The 16,294-nt window shown below is 49.1% G+C and overlaps 5 protein-coding genes and 1 pseudogene across 7 annotated transcripts in view; 5 read left to right on the plus strand and 1 right to left on the minus strand.

Moving 5' to 3' along the window:
- LOC114508181 (GTPase IMAP family member 7-like) overlaps positions 1-4,306 on the plus strand; it is a 251,484-nt gene extending 247,178 nt beyond the window's left edge. The window contains exons 1-2 of one of the 3 annotated variants that reach the window (XM_036011032.1): positions 1,301-1,397; positions 2,843-4,306. In XM_036011032.1, coding sequence (XP_035866925.1) covers positions 2,883-3,767 — 885 coding nt within the window. In that variant the 5' untranslated portion in view covers positions 1,301-1,397; positions 2,843-2,882 and the 3' untranslated portion in view covers positions 3,768-4,306. Of the gene's footprint in view, positions 1-1,300; positions 1,398-2,842 lie in introns of those variants that run through there. The other 2 variants (XM_036011031.1, XM_028526189.2) reach the window with 2 other exon arrangements.
- Positions 1-16,294, plus strand: part of LOC114507421 (GTPase IMAP family member 8) — a 772,814-nt gene that overhangs the window by 625,218 nt on the left and 131,302 nt on the right.
- LOC114507465 (GTPase IMAP family member 4-like) overlaps positions 1-16,294 on the plus strand; it is a 658,105-nt gene that overhangs the window by 448,212 nt on the left and 193,599 nt on the right. The gene's annotated exons all lie outside the window — the stretch shown is intronic.
- The window catches only part of LOC114507451 (GTPase IMAP family member 4-like), a 122,122-nt gene that overhangs the window by 73,180 nt on the left and 32,648 nt on the right, over positions 1-16,294 (minus strand). The window lies entirely within an intron of this gene.
- Positions 1-16,294, plus strand: part of LOC114507468 (GTPase IMAP family member 7-like) — a 265,099-nt gene that overhangs the window by 2,373 nt on the left and 246,432 nt on the right. The window lies entirely within an intron of this gene.
- LOC114507455 lies at positions 8,368-14,534 on the plus strand (annotated as a pseudogene).

The raw sequence follows: 16,294 nt of genomic DNA on the forward strand, positions 1-16,294 counted from the left end.
GTCCATGTGCAGAGCAGGGAGATGCTTTCTAGCAGATGCCTTAGAGATAGAAGGGCCACTTTGAAGAAGGCATTGCTATGACCCCATGAATTTCAACATATCTGATGCATTTCATTCACTGGAATTATTATTGGTGCTCAAACTGTCCCATCCAGGTCCAGCTGGATTCTGCTGCAGTGGCCCCCAGTCCCTGTGATGAGATGCCAGTGAGTGGTGAGCACACCCTGGCTCTCTGGTGGACAAGGGTGTGTGGGCCCCACACACACGTGTCCGGCCCGGCCCTGGAATCAGCGCTTTCTCCTCAGAGCCCTGACCTTTGGTGGGAAATGACCTCTGAAGGTCAGAACTGGGCACCGAGGGGGTCCATTTCACCGGGGTCATTCCCGTCTCTGTGCCTTTCCACTGGGCTTCACCCTACACGCACACAAGCAACTAAGATGAGGATTTTTTAGTAGAATTGGAGATCTTTTTTTCAGGTTTTGGATTTGTGGTGATTTTTCTTCTTTTTGTTTTTTTGTTTCTTTAGTGTATAGAACTTACTGGAGATGACCAATGAAATGACTTCATTTCCAAGTCTCTCGGACCAGTTCCTTACGCAGTTCATCTACCTTTCAAATTTTAGTTAGATTTGTTTGTTTCATTCGCTCTTGATTTTAGTATATAAGATATAATTTTTGGTGTGTAATTAGGTAAACTACCTTCCTGGTTTCAAGATCAAACCTATGAAATCTACGTGCACCCAGGACACCCGACTTCCAGCTCCTGTCCCTGTCCCCCCACCCTGTCTCTCCCATCCCTACACAAGGAACTTTTGTGTCAGTTTGGTTTTCAGATTATCCTGCTGGTGCCTTTTCATGTATGTGAATAGTGTACCTGTTATAGTTTATAGATGATGTTCACACCCCCCTTACTGGAGAGATGGTAGGTGAATTCCACATTATTTCCTTCCCCTGGTGGTAGACACCCTGGTGGTCTCCCCGCTCTGGTGCAGGGAGACACTTCTCAGTCCTTTTCACAGCTGGCCAGTCCTTCCCGGTGTGGACACACCTTAGTTCATTCAACCTGTCGTCTACTGGTGGCCAGTTGATAGGGTTTTGGTTTTTGATCTTACAAATAATGATGCAGTAAATAGCTTCATGCATGATTTCTGCCATAATATTGGTCAGTGTAGTTTAGGGATAAAAGCTGAAATGGGGGATTGGTAGCAGAAGGGAAGGTGTCCGTGGACTCTACAAGGTATTGTGGCTTCTGCTCTGTGGGGTTGGACTGTGGTTCCCTCCTCCCCAGCCGTGCAGGGGAGGACCTGCTGCCCCCGCCCCCTCCGGCTGACTCTCAGCACAGTCTGCAGTTCTGCCAGACCTGGAGGGGACAGACAGCATCTCACCTCGGAAATAGTGGTCTAATTTGAAATTACCTTATTTAGTTATTTTATATTTTGTGTTTTGATTTATTTTTCTCTATTATGATTGTATGTTAATGTCTTGGGATGTATTCAAGGCACATTTCAACTACTTTTTCCCTGGATGTTTATTCCCATCTCTTATTCCATTCTGTATCAAGGCGTTGAACTTCCGTTTCTGTGCTGTTTGATGTTCTTTGTGTAACAGGGAAAATCACCCCCTTGATGTGAGTTGGAAAATGGTTTTTCCCCAGTTTGACATTTTTGTTTTAATTTGTCTGTGGTGTTTCTTGTCTCACATTATCTGTGAGATTTGTGTGCAATCAAACTTATTAGTCCTTTTTCTTACTCTGTGTCAGACCTTAGAAATATTTCCCCTACCCCCAGGTTACAAAGAACCTGTCCACGTTGTTTCTCTTATGTCCGTGGGCTCACTTTCCCGTGTAAACCTGGAACGTAACTGAACCTGGTGGCGTGAGGCAGTGGAGGCAGTTCCCTGGCTCCTGTGTGGTCACCCTGAGCCCAGAGTCGCTCTACTGCCCACCTCTCTTGCCATTGATGTGAGATGCGGCCTCGTGTAATCTATGGTAGCATTGTAATTAAATGGAATGTAAATGGATACAGTATGAGTAATTTGATCTATTTCTGAGTTTTCTGTTTGTGTTTCCCTGTTCTCTCTGTTCGAGCACCAGCCTTGTACGGCTGTAATTACAGAGACTGTGGGTTTGACTCCTGGTAGAGCTGGTCCTCCCTCCTCATTCCTTTTCTTGGTAGTGCTGACTAATTTTTTTCATCCAAATAACCTTTATAATCCATTATGTTAACTTTAGAAAAGTATCTAAAGTATCAATTGCATTTTAATGAAATGCTCTAAATGTGAGTCAGTGTCAAATTGGGTCAAATTTCTTTTCTTGTCTGAGTAGTTTTCTTCTTCATCTATTGTCGGGTTGTGCTGTAACAGGCAAGTTTTCCTATTGAACCATCCTACTGTTTCTGAAATAAATCCCACTTAATTATGGTGTATACATTCTTCAGTGTTTAATAATTTAGTTAGTATTTTGGTATTACTATTTTCAAATAATACACATCTATAGTTTTATTTATTGGTAAAACCTTGGTTAGCCTTTGGGATCAATATTATACTTGATTCACAGAAGGGACTGAAACTCTTTTGTGTGTGATCAGGGACAGCTCAGGGAGCACTGAGAGAGCAGAGCTGTAAGGTGTAGGTGTGCTCCCCTGGGAGAGACCTGGACCTGGATCTGGCACTCCTCTGTGGGGAAACTCTTATTTCCTCTGTAGCAATTCACCCCTGCCATCTCTCTGTTGTACCTGGGAGCAATAGGAATAATAGACCAGTACAAATTTTCAATGAGGGGCAGAGAGTTTAAATGGTCCTCACTTGCCTAAGCTGACCCCTCCCCCTCTCCTTCCCCTCCTCAGTGTCTTGCAGGAACCTGCACCCAGAGCCTCTTGAACCAGCATGGCCGGCCCTCAGGACAAAACTCTGCGGATCGTTCTGGTGGGAAGAACTGGAAGTGGGAAGAGTGCAACGGCAAACACCATCCTGGGGGAAAGAGTATTTGTTTCTGAAACTTCTTCCCAGTCTGTTACCAAGGACTGTCAGCGAGCACGCAGGGCCTGGGAGGGGAGGAAGCTTCTTGTTGTGGACACCCCCGGGCTCTTTGACACCAAGGAGACACTGTCGACCACCTGTCAGGAAATCAGTCAGTGTGTCCTCTACTCCAGCCCCGGGCCTCACGCCATCATCCTGGTTGTACAGCTGGGTCGCCTCACAGATGAGGAGCGCAAAACACTTGACTTGATCAAGGCCGTCTTTGGGGAGCCTGCTATGAAGCACATGATTATCTTGTTCACTCGCAAAGACCAATTGGACGGTCAGGATCTCAGTACGTTTATAGCAAAGGCAGACAAGCACCTAAAAGACATCATCACAGAGTGTGACTTACGCTGCTGTGCCTTCAATAGCAAAGATGCAGACGAGGCTGAGAAGGAAGCTCAAGTGCAGGAGCTGGTGGGGCTGATTGAGGCAATGGTGCAGGAGAATGGAGGGGCTCACTTTTCGGATCCCATCTACAAGTACACGGAGGAAACGTGGAAACGTGTTGAAGAGGCACTGGACAAAATCTCTGCTGAACGAGCAGCTGAGGAAAAATGGGTAAAAGAGAAATATGATCAAGGAAAGATATCAAAGCAACAAATGGAGAAAGAAATGGCATCCATAAAGGAGAAATACGAAAAGAAACTGAAATCTGTAAAGGAAGAAGGTGAAGAAAATATACTTAGAGGTATTTCCAAACAGATTTCGAGTATTCTTTCAAATATATGGCATAAGTTGTGGAACTGATGCAAATTTTATTTTTCCTTCTTAATTACTGTGATTTGTCAATGTGGTAGATTGCATTTTCCAAAGATGGCTATAATGATATCCGCTACCCCAGCTCTGCTTCTTGTACTCTGTGCTGTTGCTCCTTCTGTTGTGTTATGACAACTCTGTTCCCCCTCCTTGAAATTCCATGGACTCTGTGACTGCTTTGATGAGTAGTGGCTGGACTGACTTCTGAAGTTAGACAGGGACAGTGCTGCCTTGCTCTCTGCAGTACGCACACTTAGAAGGTGGCCCCCGTGCTGTGAGGAAGCCCACGTTGCCCATTGAGAGGCCCCAGGAAGAGGACTGGAATCCTGGCCCCAACTTCTGCCTGCTCTTCCATCTGCCAGTGGGACCACCTGCCAGCCGTGCAGGTGTGGGCACAGGGCAGTGGGCTCTCCAGCTGCCAGCAGAGCTGCCTCAGGGGAAGCTGCAGAGAGCAAAGCTGGGCCATCCCCACCACGTCCCACCCAGTTTGTAGATTCATGAGAAAAATAAATGATGCTGTTTCAAACCACGAAGCTTCGGGCTGGTCTGTTGTGCAGCGACAGCTCCCCAGAGCATCCTCCCAGCTTGTTCCCCCACCCCACAGTGCCAACACAGGCACGGAGTGACTGAATGGGCACAGTCAGGCCAGAATACACTGTGTAGAGTTCAAAAACTGAATTTAGGAAAATCCAATGAAAAGCCTGTGTGTGCCATGGGTCAGCCCCTCTGGTGGTGCTCGTTTTCTCCGTCCATGTGTCCGAGCCTGCGGGCAGTGAAGAGCAGGCCTCTCCAGCAAGACGGTCCTGTGGTCCTTGGAGGTCCGGGAGGTGCTGAAAATCCTTATAGTGTTTTTCTCTGTGTTACTGTTAAGGGACCAACCTATCATGAAATGTCCCTGACTGTAACTTTAAAATACATTCTGTGCCAGTTCTTTTTCCTTTGCCTCTGCAGATCCACACTCTGCCCCCTCTCTCTAGCTCTGTGCTCCGGGAGTCTGACCTACGTGGGCCACATGGTTACTGATCTCAGGGATTGTGCCACTCGGGGTGTTCTGTTCAAGGACGAGACATGGTGGTCCTCACAGGTGTGGCTCAGTTGGGTGGTCGTCATCTCACAAGTGTGACTCCTGGTCAGGGCACAAGACTGGGTTGTGGGTTCCATCCCTGGTGGGGTTCTATATGAGAGGCCATGGATGGAAGTGTTTCTCTCACACTGATGTTTCTCTTCCTCTCTTTCCCCCACACTTCCCCTCTCTCTAAAAATAAATAACATAATAAAAAAATGAGAAGTGGTTGTCACAAGGTAGATTTATTTACATGCAGCCCATGAAGGATGCAGGGGTCTCACATCCTAAGTTCACTCTTTGGGATGGAGATGGAGCCAGTGCTCATGTGTGCTCACTGGTCAGTGGCACATGGGCTTCCTCTTTGCAGTGGCTGCACTTACCTGGGGGGGCTCCTGCTAAGCACATCCTGCTTATAGCTGGTCTGCAGACACTGTGGTACTGTGAACTGGTGGCAAGAACAGCGCTGAGTGAGAGGGGCCCCGACCTGGAGGCCCTGTCCTGTCTGTCCACGTCAGCAGGTTCCTGGGTCTCTGAGTCTTGCTGGGCTCCTGCCAGTGGGAAGTCCGAGCAGGAGGCCTCTTCTGGGTAGAAAAGTGAGGCTGGGGTATTTGTTCTCCTCCCTCCCTCCCTGCAAGGTCACCTCTGACCTGCTGCAAGACTAACACAAAGGTCACACCTCTTCTACCACCTGCCCTTCTAGATTCCAGCTCTCCTTCACCCCCTCAGGGTTAGGGTGTCATTTTCTCACTGCTACCAGCAGTGTCCCTTGTTACTTGCACACCCTCTGTCCACCACCTGTAGGAAACCCCTGCACTTGACTCTCCCCCAAGTACCTCATTAGAGGAATTGCTCAATCCCAGCAATACCCATAGTCGGTTGGTTCTCTTTCAGACACACCCAGCTCTTTATCATTGTATCTAGAAAAATTCCCTCCAGTGCTTTCTGACACCAGAAACATTTCTCCTGGCAGCTGACATCTCTGTCATTATCCAAGGAGGAAACTTTGTGTTCACACCTGGTGACTGTGCTGATGTATCACATTTACTAAATCTCATGAGGATACCAGTCAGCGCCCTGAGGGATCCGACCCCCAGCCAAGGGAAGTTGCTAAGTCAATGGTTCGGTTCATGGGGTTCTGGGTGTAAAATGTTTTCCCTGATTTGGGGGACTGTTGTCCTCTCCTGTGTTTTCTCTCATGTGGGACTGCAGTGTTGCTTGGGCATCTGAGAGAGCAGCCACCAAATGAGCCACCTCCAAGCTCATGAAGCCCCTTGCTGCCCTCTCAGGGCCCACTGCAGGAGAAGGGGGGCATGTGTTATTGTATGGGCAGTCATCAGTGATGGGGTGCTGGTGACAGGTGGGACAAGGGTCTCATCCTGGCACTTCCTCTTAAATGCTAAAATGTCGCTGCATTGAGCAGAGGAGCTAAAGCAGGATGATCTCGACCTGAAACAGGACTGATGGGTGAGCCAGCTATAAAGAGAGGCTCAGCATGGAGCTGCCAGGACAGTGGGTGTGAGTGAAGGTGGAGCCTCCCTGGGGAGAGGCAGAGCTTCGGAAATCATTCCCCTGTGTCCCCCACTGTCTCTCGTGAAAGGAGACCTGTTTCTTCCACCAAGGCTGGTGTCCCTTTGGCTCCCACACTCAGAGCAGTGAACCCACTGTGTTCTGTTACTCTGAGGAGGTCATGGGGAGGACGTGAACTCCAGTTGACCTGAAACCTGGACCCAGCTCCCTACGTCCCCAAACCCCATCCTGTCCTTGTCCTGAGAATGAGCATTCAGCTCAAACTGTCACTACCCAGGACCTACCTGAGGGACTCGGCCTTGGGACGGTGACATGTTGTTGAGACCTGCTGTGTGGTGCACGTGACTGAGCCCAGCTGAGGAGTCTATATGCCCTCTTCAGACCTGGCAGGTGCACCACACATTTGTCTTGGAGACCAATCAAGACCAGCCTTGTAAGTAAGCTCCTTGCGCATTAAACTGCCAACTCCCATCTGTGGAGGTCTGCTGCGGTCCGAGGTGTCTCCCGTCTCCATATGAGGGATGGTGTCACCTTATTCTGGGGAGGTGAACTACCTACATCAGCTTTGAAAAGAGCAGTCTCCCCTACATCTATAAACAAATAAGAAAAACAGAGTGCCTAAAGCAACTGTTCTCAGGTTCTTCTTCCTGTTAAAAAGCATGCTGATTTTCCAAAACTGTTCCTAAACTGGGATTTGGAATCAAGAAATGGCCATGCTACAGAAAATCATCATCATCTCCTGCTGCGGATCTGAGCCCTCAGCTCTGAGTCTGGGTCTCTGCCCCTCACGTGTTCACATCAGGGAACACTGGGGAGCATGTCCCCGAACAGCACAGAAGTGGGTGGGGAGGTGGGGGGGGAGGGTGGAGGTGGGCAGGGGTGACTGCCTGGCATGAGGAGCAGACTCGGGGTCTGGTTGTGGTGATGGTGCCCCTGGTGGAGACACATGGGAAGCTCAGTCTGCTCTCTGTTCTCACTGCAGGCAGTGTGTTATACATCAAAAAATGTTTATTCCCATCATTTTCCAATTTAAATTGGGTCATTTGTCTTTTTATTAATGTGTTGTAGTTGTTCTTTATACATTCTGTTCTTTTTTCTTTTAAAACATTTCCTGTTATTAATGCATATGCTCTTACAATTGTGCTGAATTTCCCCCCTTTGTCCCCCTCCACCCAGCACCCCCAGTCCCACAGCCATCTCCCCACCATTGCTCATGTCCATGGCTCATACGTACAAGTTCTTTGGCTGCTCCATTTCCTCTACTGCCCATGGCTGTTCTGTAAGGACCCATTTGTACCTCTCCATCCCCTCACCTCTTCACCCATTCCCCCACATTTGTCTCGGGGTATTGTCTGATTTCTTCCTTAATCTCATTGTTAACCTCTTTACTGTTTACTACCCTGTTGTTATTCAGTCTCCATGTATTTGTGTGCTTTTCCTGTGGATTTTTCTTGTTCTTGATCTCTAGTTTCAAACTATGGCAGTCAGAGAAGATTTTTGTTATGATTGCAATGATCTTTAAACTTATTAAGACTTGCTTTGAGTTCCAAAATGTGGGCTGTCCAAGAAAACGTTCCATGTGCTTTGGGAAAAACTGTGAGTTCTGTTGCTCCCAGGTGAGGCGCTCTGGACACATGCATTACATTCATGGGGGCCAGCGCATCCTGGAGGGCCGCTGTTTCCCTGTGGGATTTCTGACTGCAAGACCCGTCGTTGATGCCAGTGGGCTGCAGTACCCCACCACGACTGCAGTGCTGTTCGTCTTTCCCTTCCTGTCAGTCCCTCTTTGCCTCACACACCAGGGCTCCTGCACTGACGGCACAAACGCTCACACGGGTCACATCCTCCTGCCGGGCTGACCCTGTGGACAGCACGGGGCGGCCTTCTCTGTCTCCAGCACGGCGCTTGTGGTACAGCCTACTTTCTGTGCAGAGCCCTCTCCCATGAGTCAGCGGGGACAGCCCCTCCCCTCACTTCCTCTCTCCTCTTCCTGGTCCTCAGTGTCCTCACTTAGCTCAGCCCTCAAAGTCAGAAACCGGAGCAGGACGCAGATTCTGCAGGTAGAGGAACGTGGGTGATTGTGTATGTGTAGGGGGGAGTGCCAGGGAAATGTGGGGTGTGGAGCATCGGAGTCCCCTCCCCCCGGGATCCCTGTTAAACCTCCCATCAGACTTGCTCTCAGTGCAGATTTCTCCTTGCTTTCTGTGTCCTGTCTCTGCTGACTGACTCTGGGCTGTGACCTGCTGTAAAGGCTGAGCCCTGCACATTAGCCACTCTCACAGGTTTGCTGCTCAGAGTGTATTTGTACAATAAATGATTCCTTTCATCTCCTACAGAATTCATAAATACACTGGAAGCTTTCTGGGGTGGAGCTGGGTGAAGCGGGCAGATTGGGCTCTGAGGGCAGCTGGTGTGTGAGGGACGCAGGGAGGCGTCAGAAGCAGGGCTGCCACACCCAGGACCAACTGTGACTCTGTGGCCAAAGCTGATTTCTCAAAGTGCTGGGCTTCTCTTCTCAGTTTGCAAGTAGGGTTTTCTCTCCCACGCTCTAAGGGATAAAGACAGGAGTCCTCTTTCCAAAGGAGCGTCTTCTATCTAACTGTGTTTCAGGTGTGTATTTGACGGCTCCTACCAGAGGAGCCTGCCCTTCCCAACTGGCATTTTCAGTCTGTCCCAGGGAAAGTCCCCTCCACCCCCAGCTCTTCTGACAGCAAAGTCCCCTCCACCCCCAGCTCTTCTGACAGCAAAGTCCCCTCCATCCCCAGCTCTTCTGACAGCAAAGTCCCCTCCACCCCCAGCTCTTCTAACTGCAAAGTCCCCTCCACTCCCAGCTCTTCTACCAGAAAAGTCCCCTCCACTCCCTGTTCTTCTAGCAGCTCTCCCCACTGCCAAACATGTGTAGGCAGCGAGGAGATGAAATATTCACAATGTAACACCGTGCTTCTGTGACAGTGAGCATTGATGGATGAGGAAGGGCAACCTTTTTCTCAGATGTAGGCTGGACATCAAGGAAGTAACAATGAGAAGGAGTTTTGATCAATGTATTTATTGAACAAATACGTGTTGTGAAGAACTCTGTGTCCAGTAACGTGCTTGTCCCAGGTCATAAGGGAAGACAAGACTGGATGCTCCCCTGCAGGGTCCATTGTCACGAAGCTCACAGCTGACCAGGGCAGAGTAGAGAGAGCAGATGCAGAACTCCCGACAGAGATCTCTGCTCCATGGGGACCCCTGGGAGCGCTGGGAGAGCCAGTGGCGAGGGGACCTCAGTGCAGCTGTCCTGTGGGTGGTATTGTGCAGGGGAAGAGATGTTAGAGAAAAATAAGCAAAGCTTAGCTTTAAAAACAGTCTGATTGTAGAGGTGAAGCAGGACTGAGGATGAGAGGATCCATTTAGGGGCTGTGACAGGGAAACCAGTCCCAGTGGCCTGGATCAGCCTAAAGGTGGGAGCAGGGACACTTCTGCACGTTTTGGAGGTCAAGTCCATGGGATGGATGAGCAAAACTGAGGAGAGATGTGTTGTAGACAACGCCACAACTCTGCAGGAGCCCTGGGCTGAAAGTGAGGCCATCCACTGAAGGAGGGGGAGGGGAACAGGATCATCCCCCTGACCTGAAGGTAGCACTGGCTGGAGAGCAGGGAGGTCAAGGGCTTCCTGTGGCCAGTTCTGTGTGAGATGCCCATGATCTTGCCCAGTGGAGAGGCTGAGAGGGATATGAAAGTTCAGAGCTCTGGAGAGGGTCTAGGCTACAGAGTATGTTCAAATGGAGTTCAGAGGAAGAATTTACTCAGTGGACAGGGGAAGGGTGTCCAGTGCCCAGAAGCTGAGCTGAGGAGGCACCTGAAGCCTGTATGTTTGTGCAGAGGAAGAGCAGGGAACAAAAAGGAGACTGACCAGGGGAGTGGAGCAGAAGTGCTGGGAAGGAGGGGAAATCAAGTAGCCAGTCTAAGCGAGGAAGGGGCTCTTGGCTGCAGGAGGTTCGGTTTGCAGTTACTCTCCATTTCCCTGAAATGGGTTTTGTTTCTTACCCATAGGAACTCACACGACAATGGCAGCTCCATTGCACAGCTCGAGTTTCAGCATCAGCGAACCTGGGACCAGCCATGGTGAGAGGGGACTTAGGCTCCCCAGGCCAGGCTGAAGGAGGGGACCTGGCAGGGGCTCTCCTGTCCTGTCTGCCAGTCCCCAACTGAGGAAGCCCCAAATGCCCCCAACCCCATTTCTCATTTTCTCTTCATCGACTCTGCTCTTTCTTTCCTCTCGACCCTCCACCCTGGCCCCTCCTGATGTGGCATCACCGCACAGAGGAAGAGAGGTTACCATGCCCTGAGTGATCCAGGCTTGATGGGGGCTCTTGTCTCCTATTTCCCAACATGAGCACACATCAGTAAGCACAGCTGTAGCCTCTCCCAGTGTTTCTCTGCCCCTCTCTTCAGCCCCAGAGAGGGCTGAGAAGTAGGAATGTGAGAGTAATTGAGTTTTTGTTCAGGTTCCTATTTATTCAGATGATAGGTCCCTATCATCTCAGCCAGACTCGCTCATGTACACAGTGGTAAGCTAGTGATTCAGCACAGAATTGGATCATCTTTTTTTTAAATTAAATGTAATGGGCTGATTTTGGTTGATAATACTATATAAGGTTCAGGTGTACAATCCTATCATCCATCATCTGTGTACTGCATTGTGTGCTCAGCACCCAAAGCCTTGTCTCTTCCCATCACCACACATTTGACCCCTTTACCCTGGTCACCACCCCCCATCTCCCTTTCCTTCTGGTCACCACCTCACTGCTGTCTGTGTGCATGAGTTTGTTTTATTTTTTCACCTGTGGCTTCCTATTTTATATCCCACATGTGAGTGGATTCACATGGCTCTTGTCCTTTCTTCACATGACTTATTTCATCTGGCATGAGGCTCTCAAGATCCAGAAACTGAATAATTTGGGACTGGGTAGCCCCATGGATGTGTCTCCTAGTCAGCAAGCTCACGGGCAGGCCAGGGTGACAGACATAAGTGGGCCTGTGTCCCTCATCACCCAGCAGGTGAGTCCAGCCTCTTCCCCAGGCAGCTGCAGGCTCTGTGGGGCAGAAGGAGACAGCCAGCCCTGTGCATCCATACTTTTAGGGCCTACACTGGCATCATGCTTCTGTTGATCTCTTGTCCAGAACAAGTCACACAGCCAACCCAGATTGAAGGGGTGGGAAATGGACTCAGCATTCGTGGATGGAGCTACAGATCCACATCCCAAAGAGGCACATGTCCCAATGGGAACAGTCCATGGCCACAGCAGCACTCTGTCACGTAGATCACCACGTGCCCTCAGCATTGGCAAACTGCCTCAGGGTGGAGCTGGCCTTTGGTGGCCTTTTGTTTCATCTCCCATGATTTTCCCACTCCCTGTGTGGTGACAGCTGATGCCCTCAGGGTGTCCTTAGTTGGAGTTTCCCACTGAGATGCTAATGGGACAGTGTTCTCACCCCCACCCACATTCCCCTTGTTGGTCACCATCCTCTGTCCCATGTTCTCAGCTTCTGTAAAGTTACTCTCTCATCCCAGGATGCTGGTTACCAAATGTGGGAAACTCGCCCCCAGGGGTGCTTTGGCTACTCCCTGGATTAGCAACAGCTTCCCCACAGAGTGTGTAGAAGATGGGGAACCAGTACTGATCTTGTGGAAGCCAGAGATGGGGGTTCTGCCAAATCTCTCCTCTGTTTGATGGACCTTTTAAAAAATCATTCCTACTAGAGAAAAGACAGAAGGGGGCATACTGGAAATAAATAGTCCAGTCAGGGGACAGCTGAGGCATGGTTGGTGATGTAGGTTGGGCTGGTATGATGGTCTTCTACATGGAGAGAAGCACTCAGATTGTGGATGAAGGCAAGAGAACATGCCCGAGGGTTGGGTCTGGAAAGTAAAGGGAAGAGAGGAATCAAGGGAGATTCCTAGACTTTTTGTCTGAGGGCCTGCGTGACAGTGATGATGTCTCTGAAAGGGAAATGCAGTCATCGCTCATGTCTCTAATGTCATCAGTGTGACCATGTGGGCATGGACTCTGAGCAGAGATAGTGGCTGTGGTACAGGGCCCCTCTGTAGGCCTCTGTCTCACACAAGGACTGCACTGGATGGTGTTTTTTCTCGAGGAAACCAGCCCTTCAGTGAGGTTGTCAGTTGTCTTGCCTGGTTCTAGGCTGTGCTCACCAAATCCTGAAGCTTCCACTGTGAGACCCATTAAAGAAAGAGGCAGAAGTCTACTAAGCAGAAGTAGGGAAAGTGCTATACAGATGGTCTGGTGTGTAACTTGATGGAGTTATGTTGAAAACATCCTTCTGTTGGTAGACTATGCTGCTCTGTTATCGAAACTCCAAGTTTCCTAGGAGGTAGGTGCACCTAACCAAGTGAGACTAAGAAAGTGTAGTTCTACTGAAGCTAACATGCATGAGTTGTTATTGTACTTGTTATTGTTATTTAAGTTGAAGTGGTTTTACATTAACTCCAGAGAACTATCTATACTTTCTGGTTCTAAGCTTTGAACGTGTTAATTTAAAATCAGAAAACATCATTAAATTTGTACACAAAGTTGTAATTTTAAGTAAGGTGTTTGGTGATTCTGTGGGTCACAGTCCCTGATGGGAGGACTGTGTATGTAACATGTAGAGGAACACTCCTTCTTTCTGCCCAAGTGCCCTGTTGCCTTGCAAGGTGGGAGGGCCTGAATCACCCCCTTTCCTGGCTTCTTCATATGAAAAAGAAAACTTCCCTTGTGAATGTGATGTGGGGGAGAGAGGATCTTCTGCTGTGACCTCCCACAGTCAGATTTGTGTCACTTGCTGCCTTGGCTTAGGAGGGACAGCTATTTCTACACTGTCTCTGAGCTCTCACTTAGCCCCTTGGGCACCCTCCTCCATGGGCCCTAAGCTGCTAAAGGTTAGAGTGAGCAGCCCACAGGACTCTGGAGATGTGCCTGGATTCCTCAAGGTCTGAAGCAGGAAGATGGGGCCCAGGGTTTCCTCAGAGCTCCTGTGGGTACAGGGGTGGCTTAGGAAAAAGGACAAGAGCAAGCAACAGAGATGGGCACTGCTATGTGTGGGTCCTACAGGGGAAATGCTGGATGTCAATCCTCATATTCTGGCTTTTGTCTCCTGATTTCCCAGGGCTAGGAAACCTAGACCCCAGAGAGTCACAACTGAGACTAGTCTTAGTGGGCAAGACCAGAGAGGGAAAAAGTGCCACAGGGAACAGCATCCTTGGGAAAAAAGTGTTTAATTCCAGCATCACAGCATAATCTGTCACCAAGGTCTGTGAGAAAGAGAGTAACACCTGAACTGGGAGAGAAATTGTGGTCGTGGACACACCTGGCCTTTTCGACACCGAGGTGCCAGATACTGACACACAAAAGGAGACTGCTCATTGCATCCTCCTGACATCCCCTGGGCCTCATGCGCTGCTCCTGGTGGTCCCACTGGGCCGGTACACAAAGGAACAGCAAGAGCCCCAGGAGAAGGTGCTGATGATGTTTGGTCCCACAGCTAGGAGATTCATGATTCTCTTATTCACCCGAAAGGATGACTTGGATGGTGTGGAGTTCTGTGATTACATAAAGGAAGCCCCAGAATTCATTCAGGATCTGATGAAGGAGTTTAAGGATCGCCATTGTTTGTTCAATAATAAGGCAACAGGGGCTGAGCAGGAGGCCCAGAGGGCACAGCTGCTGGACCTGGTCCAGCACATGGTGATGGAGAACGAGCGGGGATTCTACACTAACGAGATGTACCAAAGGGCAGAGGAGGCAGTTCAGAAATAGATCCGAGTGACAGAAGAGCAGTGCAGAGGGAGAAGAAGCAGATAAAAGAGGAGTATGAGGAGAAAATCAGAAACCTGGAGGATAGCCTGGAGCGGGAAGAGAGAAAGGCAGAAATGGAGAGGGAGGTGGCAGAAAGGGAAAAGCTCTTTGTTTCCAGACAACGAAATGCCAGGGGTGAAGTGGAGCGTCAGAATAGGATACTTGACATCATCATGGGGGCTTTGAAAAGTGCTGGCCTACATCTTACAAGGCTGTTCAAATTCTCCCCCCCAAAATGAAAATCTGCCTACATTTCCTGCACATTTTCTGGTGCCCCTTCCCCACAGAACTCATTCCCCAAAGTCATAGCTCCCTGCTTCTTTTCCTCAGGCTCTCAGGACGAGGGAGGGCGGGAAAATTCCCTGTTGGCCATTGGTGGGTGTTTGATTGACTTCACAGGGGAGGGACACGTGCCCACTCTGTCAAACTCCACAGCAGAATGTACGGATGCCCCCTGTGACCTGAACTCTTTCTCAGACACACAGAAAGGAATGGAGGAGGACAAAGTCGGTGACCCCAAGCTTGCTCTATTTATCCCTAGTAACCCTTTCTCCTCCACATTCTTTGTAGATTGGCAGATAATCTCTGTGCTTCTACTCCTCATTTTTGCCTTTACAACCTCAAGAGATATTTTACCCATGTGGTTAGTGAAATCAATTCTTTGCATGAAGTAATCTGTAGGTAGAGATGCCTCTAGAATTCTTTCTGATGAACATGAACTTGTTGAATTACATTTTTATGAAAGGACTGAAATTTTCCTTACCATTGGCCCACTGAAGTACAAAGACTGGTCTGAAAAACAGATCTCAGAACTCAGAGAAGTAAAGTGGCAGAAAGGACAAATAACACAGACTCAACAGGCAGGAGAGCATCATTTGGAGTATTCAGATGTTCATGTAGAAACTCTGACCAGCCACAACGAGAGCATGTTCTGAATGACGAGTTCTCTCCTTTTCTTGGGAAGCCAACTGTTGCTACCACACCTCCATCTCCCTGCACCCTGATGATTCCCTGCTGGGAGGGTGGTCCCCACACTGCTGTCCCACCCCATGAATTGTTTGCTTGCTGTTATTATAATAAAACTTTACTCTTCTCTCATATTTGTGAGCTTTGACCTCACTACTAGTTTGTCAAAGAGCAGAGGTTTTAATTTCCCTTTTTGCTAAAAGTTCAAGATGATTTTGGAACTTGATGTGTCTATCCCCTAAGAGGTCTCTCCCAGCTCTTAGCCCCTCTGCCCATCAGAGACCATGTTCTTCTTGGATTCCTTCATTAGCTGCCTGTAGAAATTACATGTAACCAAGGTTTCCAAGACCTGTGGGGATTTCCTGGTTACAGATAAGGTCCCTTTAATTGTATGGATAACAATCATTGAAATCTATCCCTTCTCTCCTGGGGACTTCCTCCGGAATAATTTCTAGAGGATCCCAAAGCACATTTCCATGTTGTACCAGCATGTCCTGGTTGTAACTCACCCAGAAGGAACTTCGGTGGTCTGCCCATAGAATGAACCAAGGGACCACAGTACAGGTCAGGTCTGGTTACCACTGGCCAAAAGGGAGAGAGGTCAGTCTGGTTTCTTTTTTGGAAAAGTAGAAGTAATAATAAGAAGAGATGGTTTCACATCCCGAAAGAGACCACCTCCTTTACCTTTCTGAGAGGGGATAATTTATGAAGTGTCTCTCCCTCCTGGATGGTAGGATAAGCCCTTCCTCCTTCTAGAAGGAAAACCATCAGCTTGGTGCAGTAATGCCCAGTGCTCCCTGGGGGTCCCCTCCCTGTGACTTCCAAAATCTCAGTGACAAAGCAAAAGGCTACAGAAAGCTGTGTATGTGCTGTCACTGTGGGGCCAGTGAGGGAACTGAATTGCAGGTCTGCATGACATGGACACGATGGACAGAGGACGGTGGCACATGACTGAGAGCACAGGGGGAAGCACTGGGGGGAGGAGCTCAGATAGTCCCTCTACGAGCAACAAACTTGGGGTGTCCGTGTTGCGGACATGTTCCCTGAGCCAAGTTTCATCAGTTCTCCCAAGGGTGGGGGCCTCATGGTCACAAGGTACTTGGTACAAAGTGGTAAGT

Source organism: Phyllostomus discolor, chromosome 10 (genome assembly GCF_004126475.2).
Source record: "Phyllostomus discolor isolate MPI-MPIP mPhyDis1 chromosome 10, mPhyDis1.pri.v3, whole genome shotgun sequence".
Taxonomy (NCBI): domain Eukaryota; kingdom Metazoa; phylum Chordata; class Mammalia; order Chiroptera; family Phyllostomidae; genus Phyllostomus; species Phyllostomus discolor.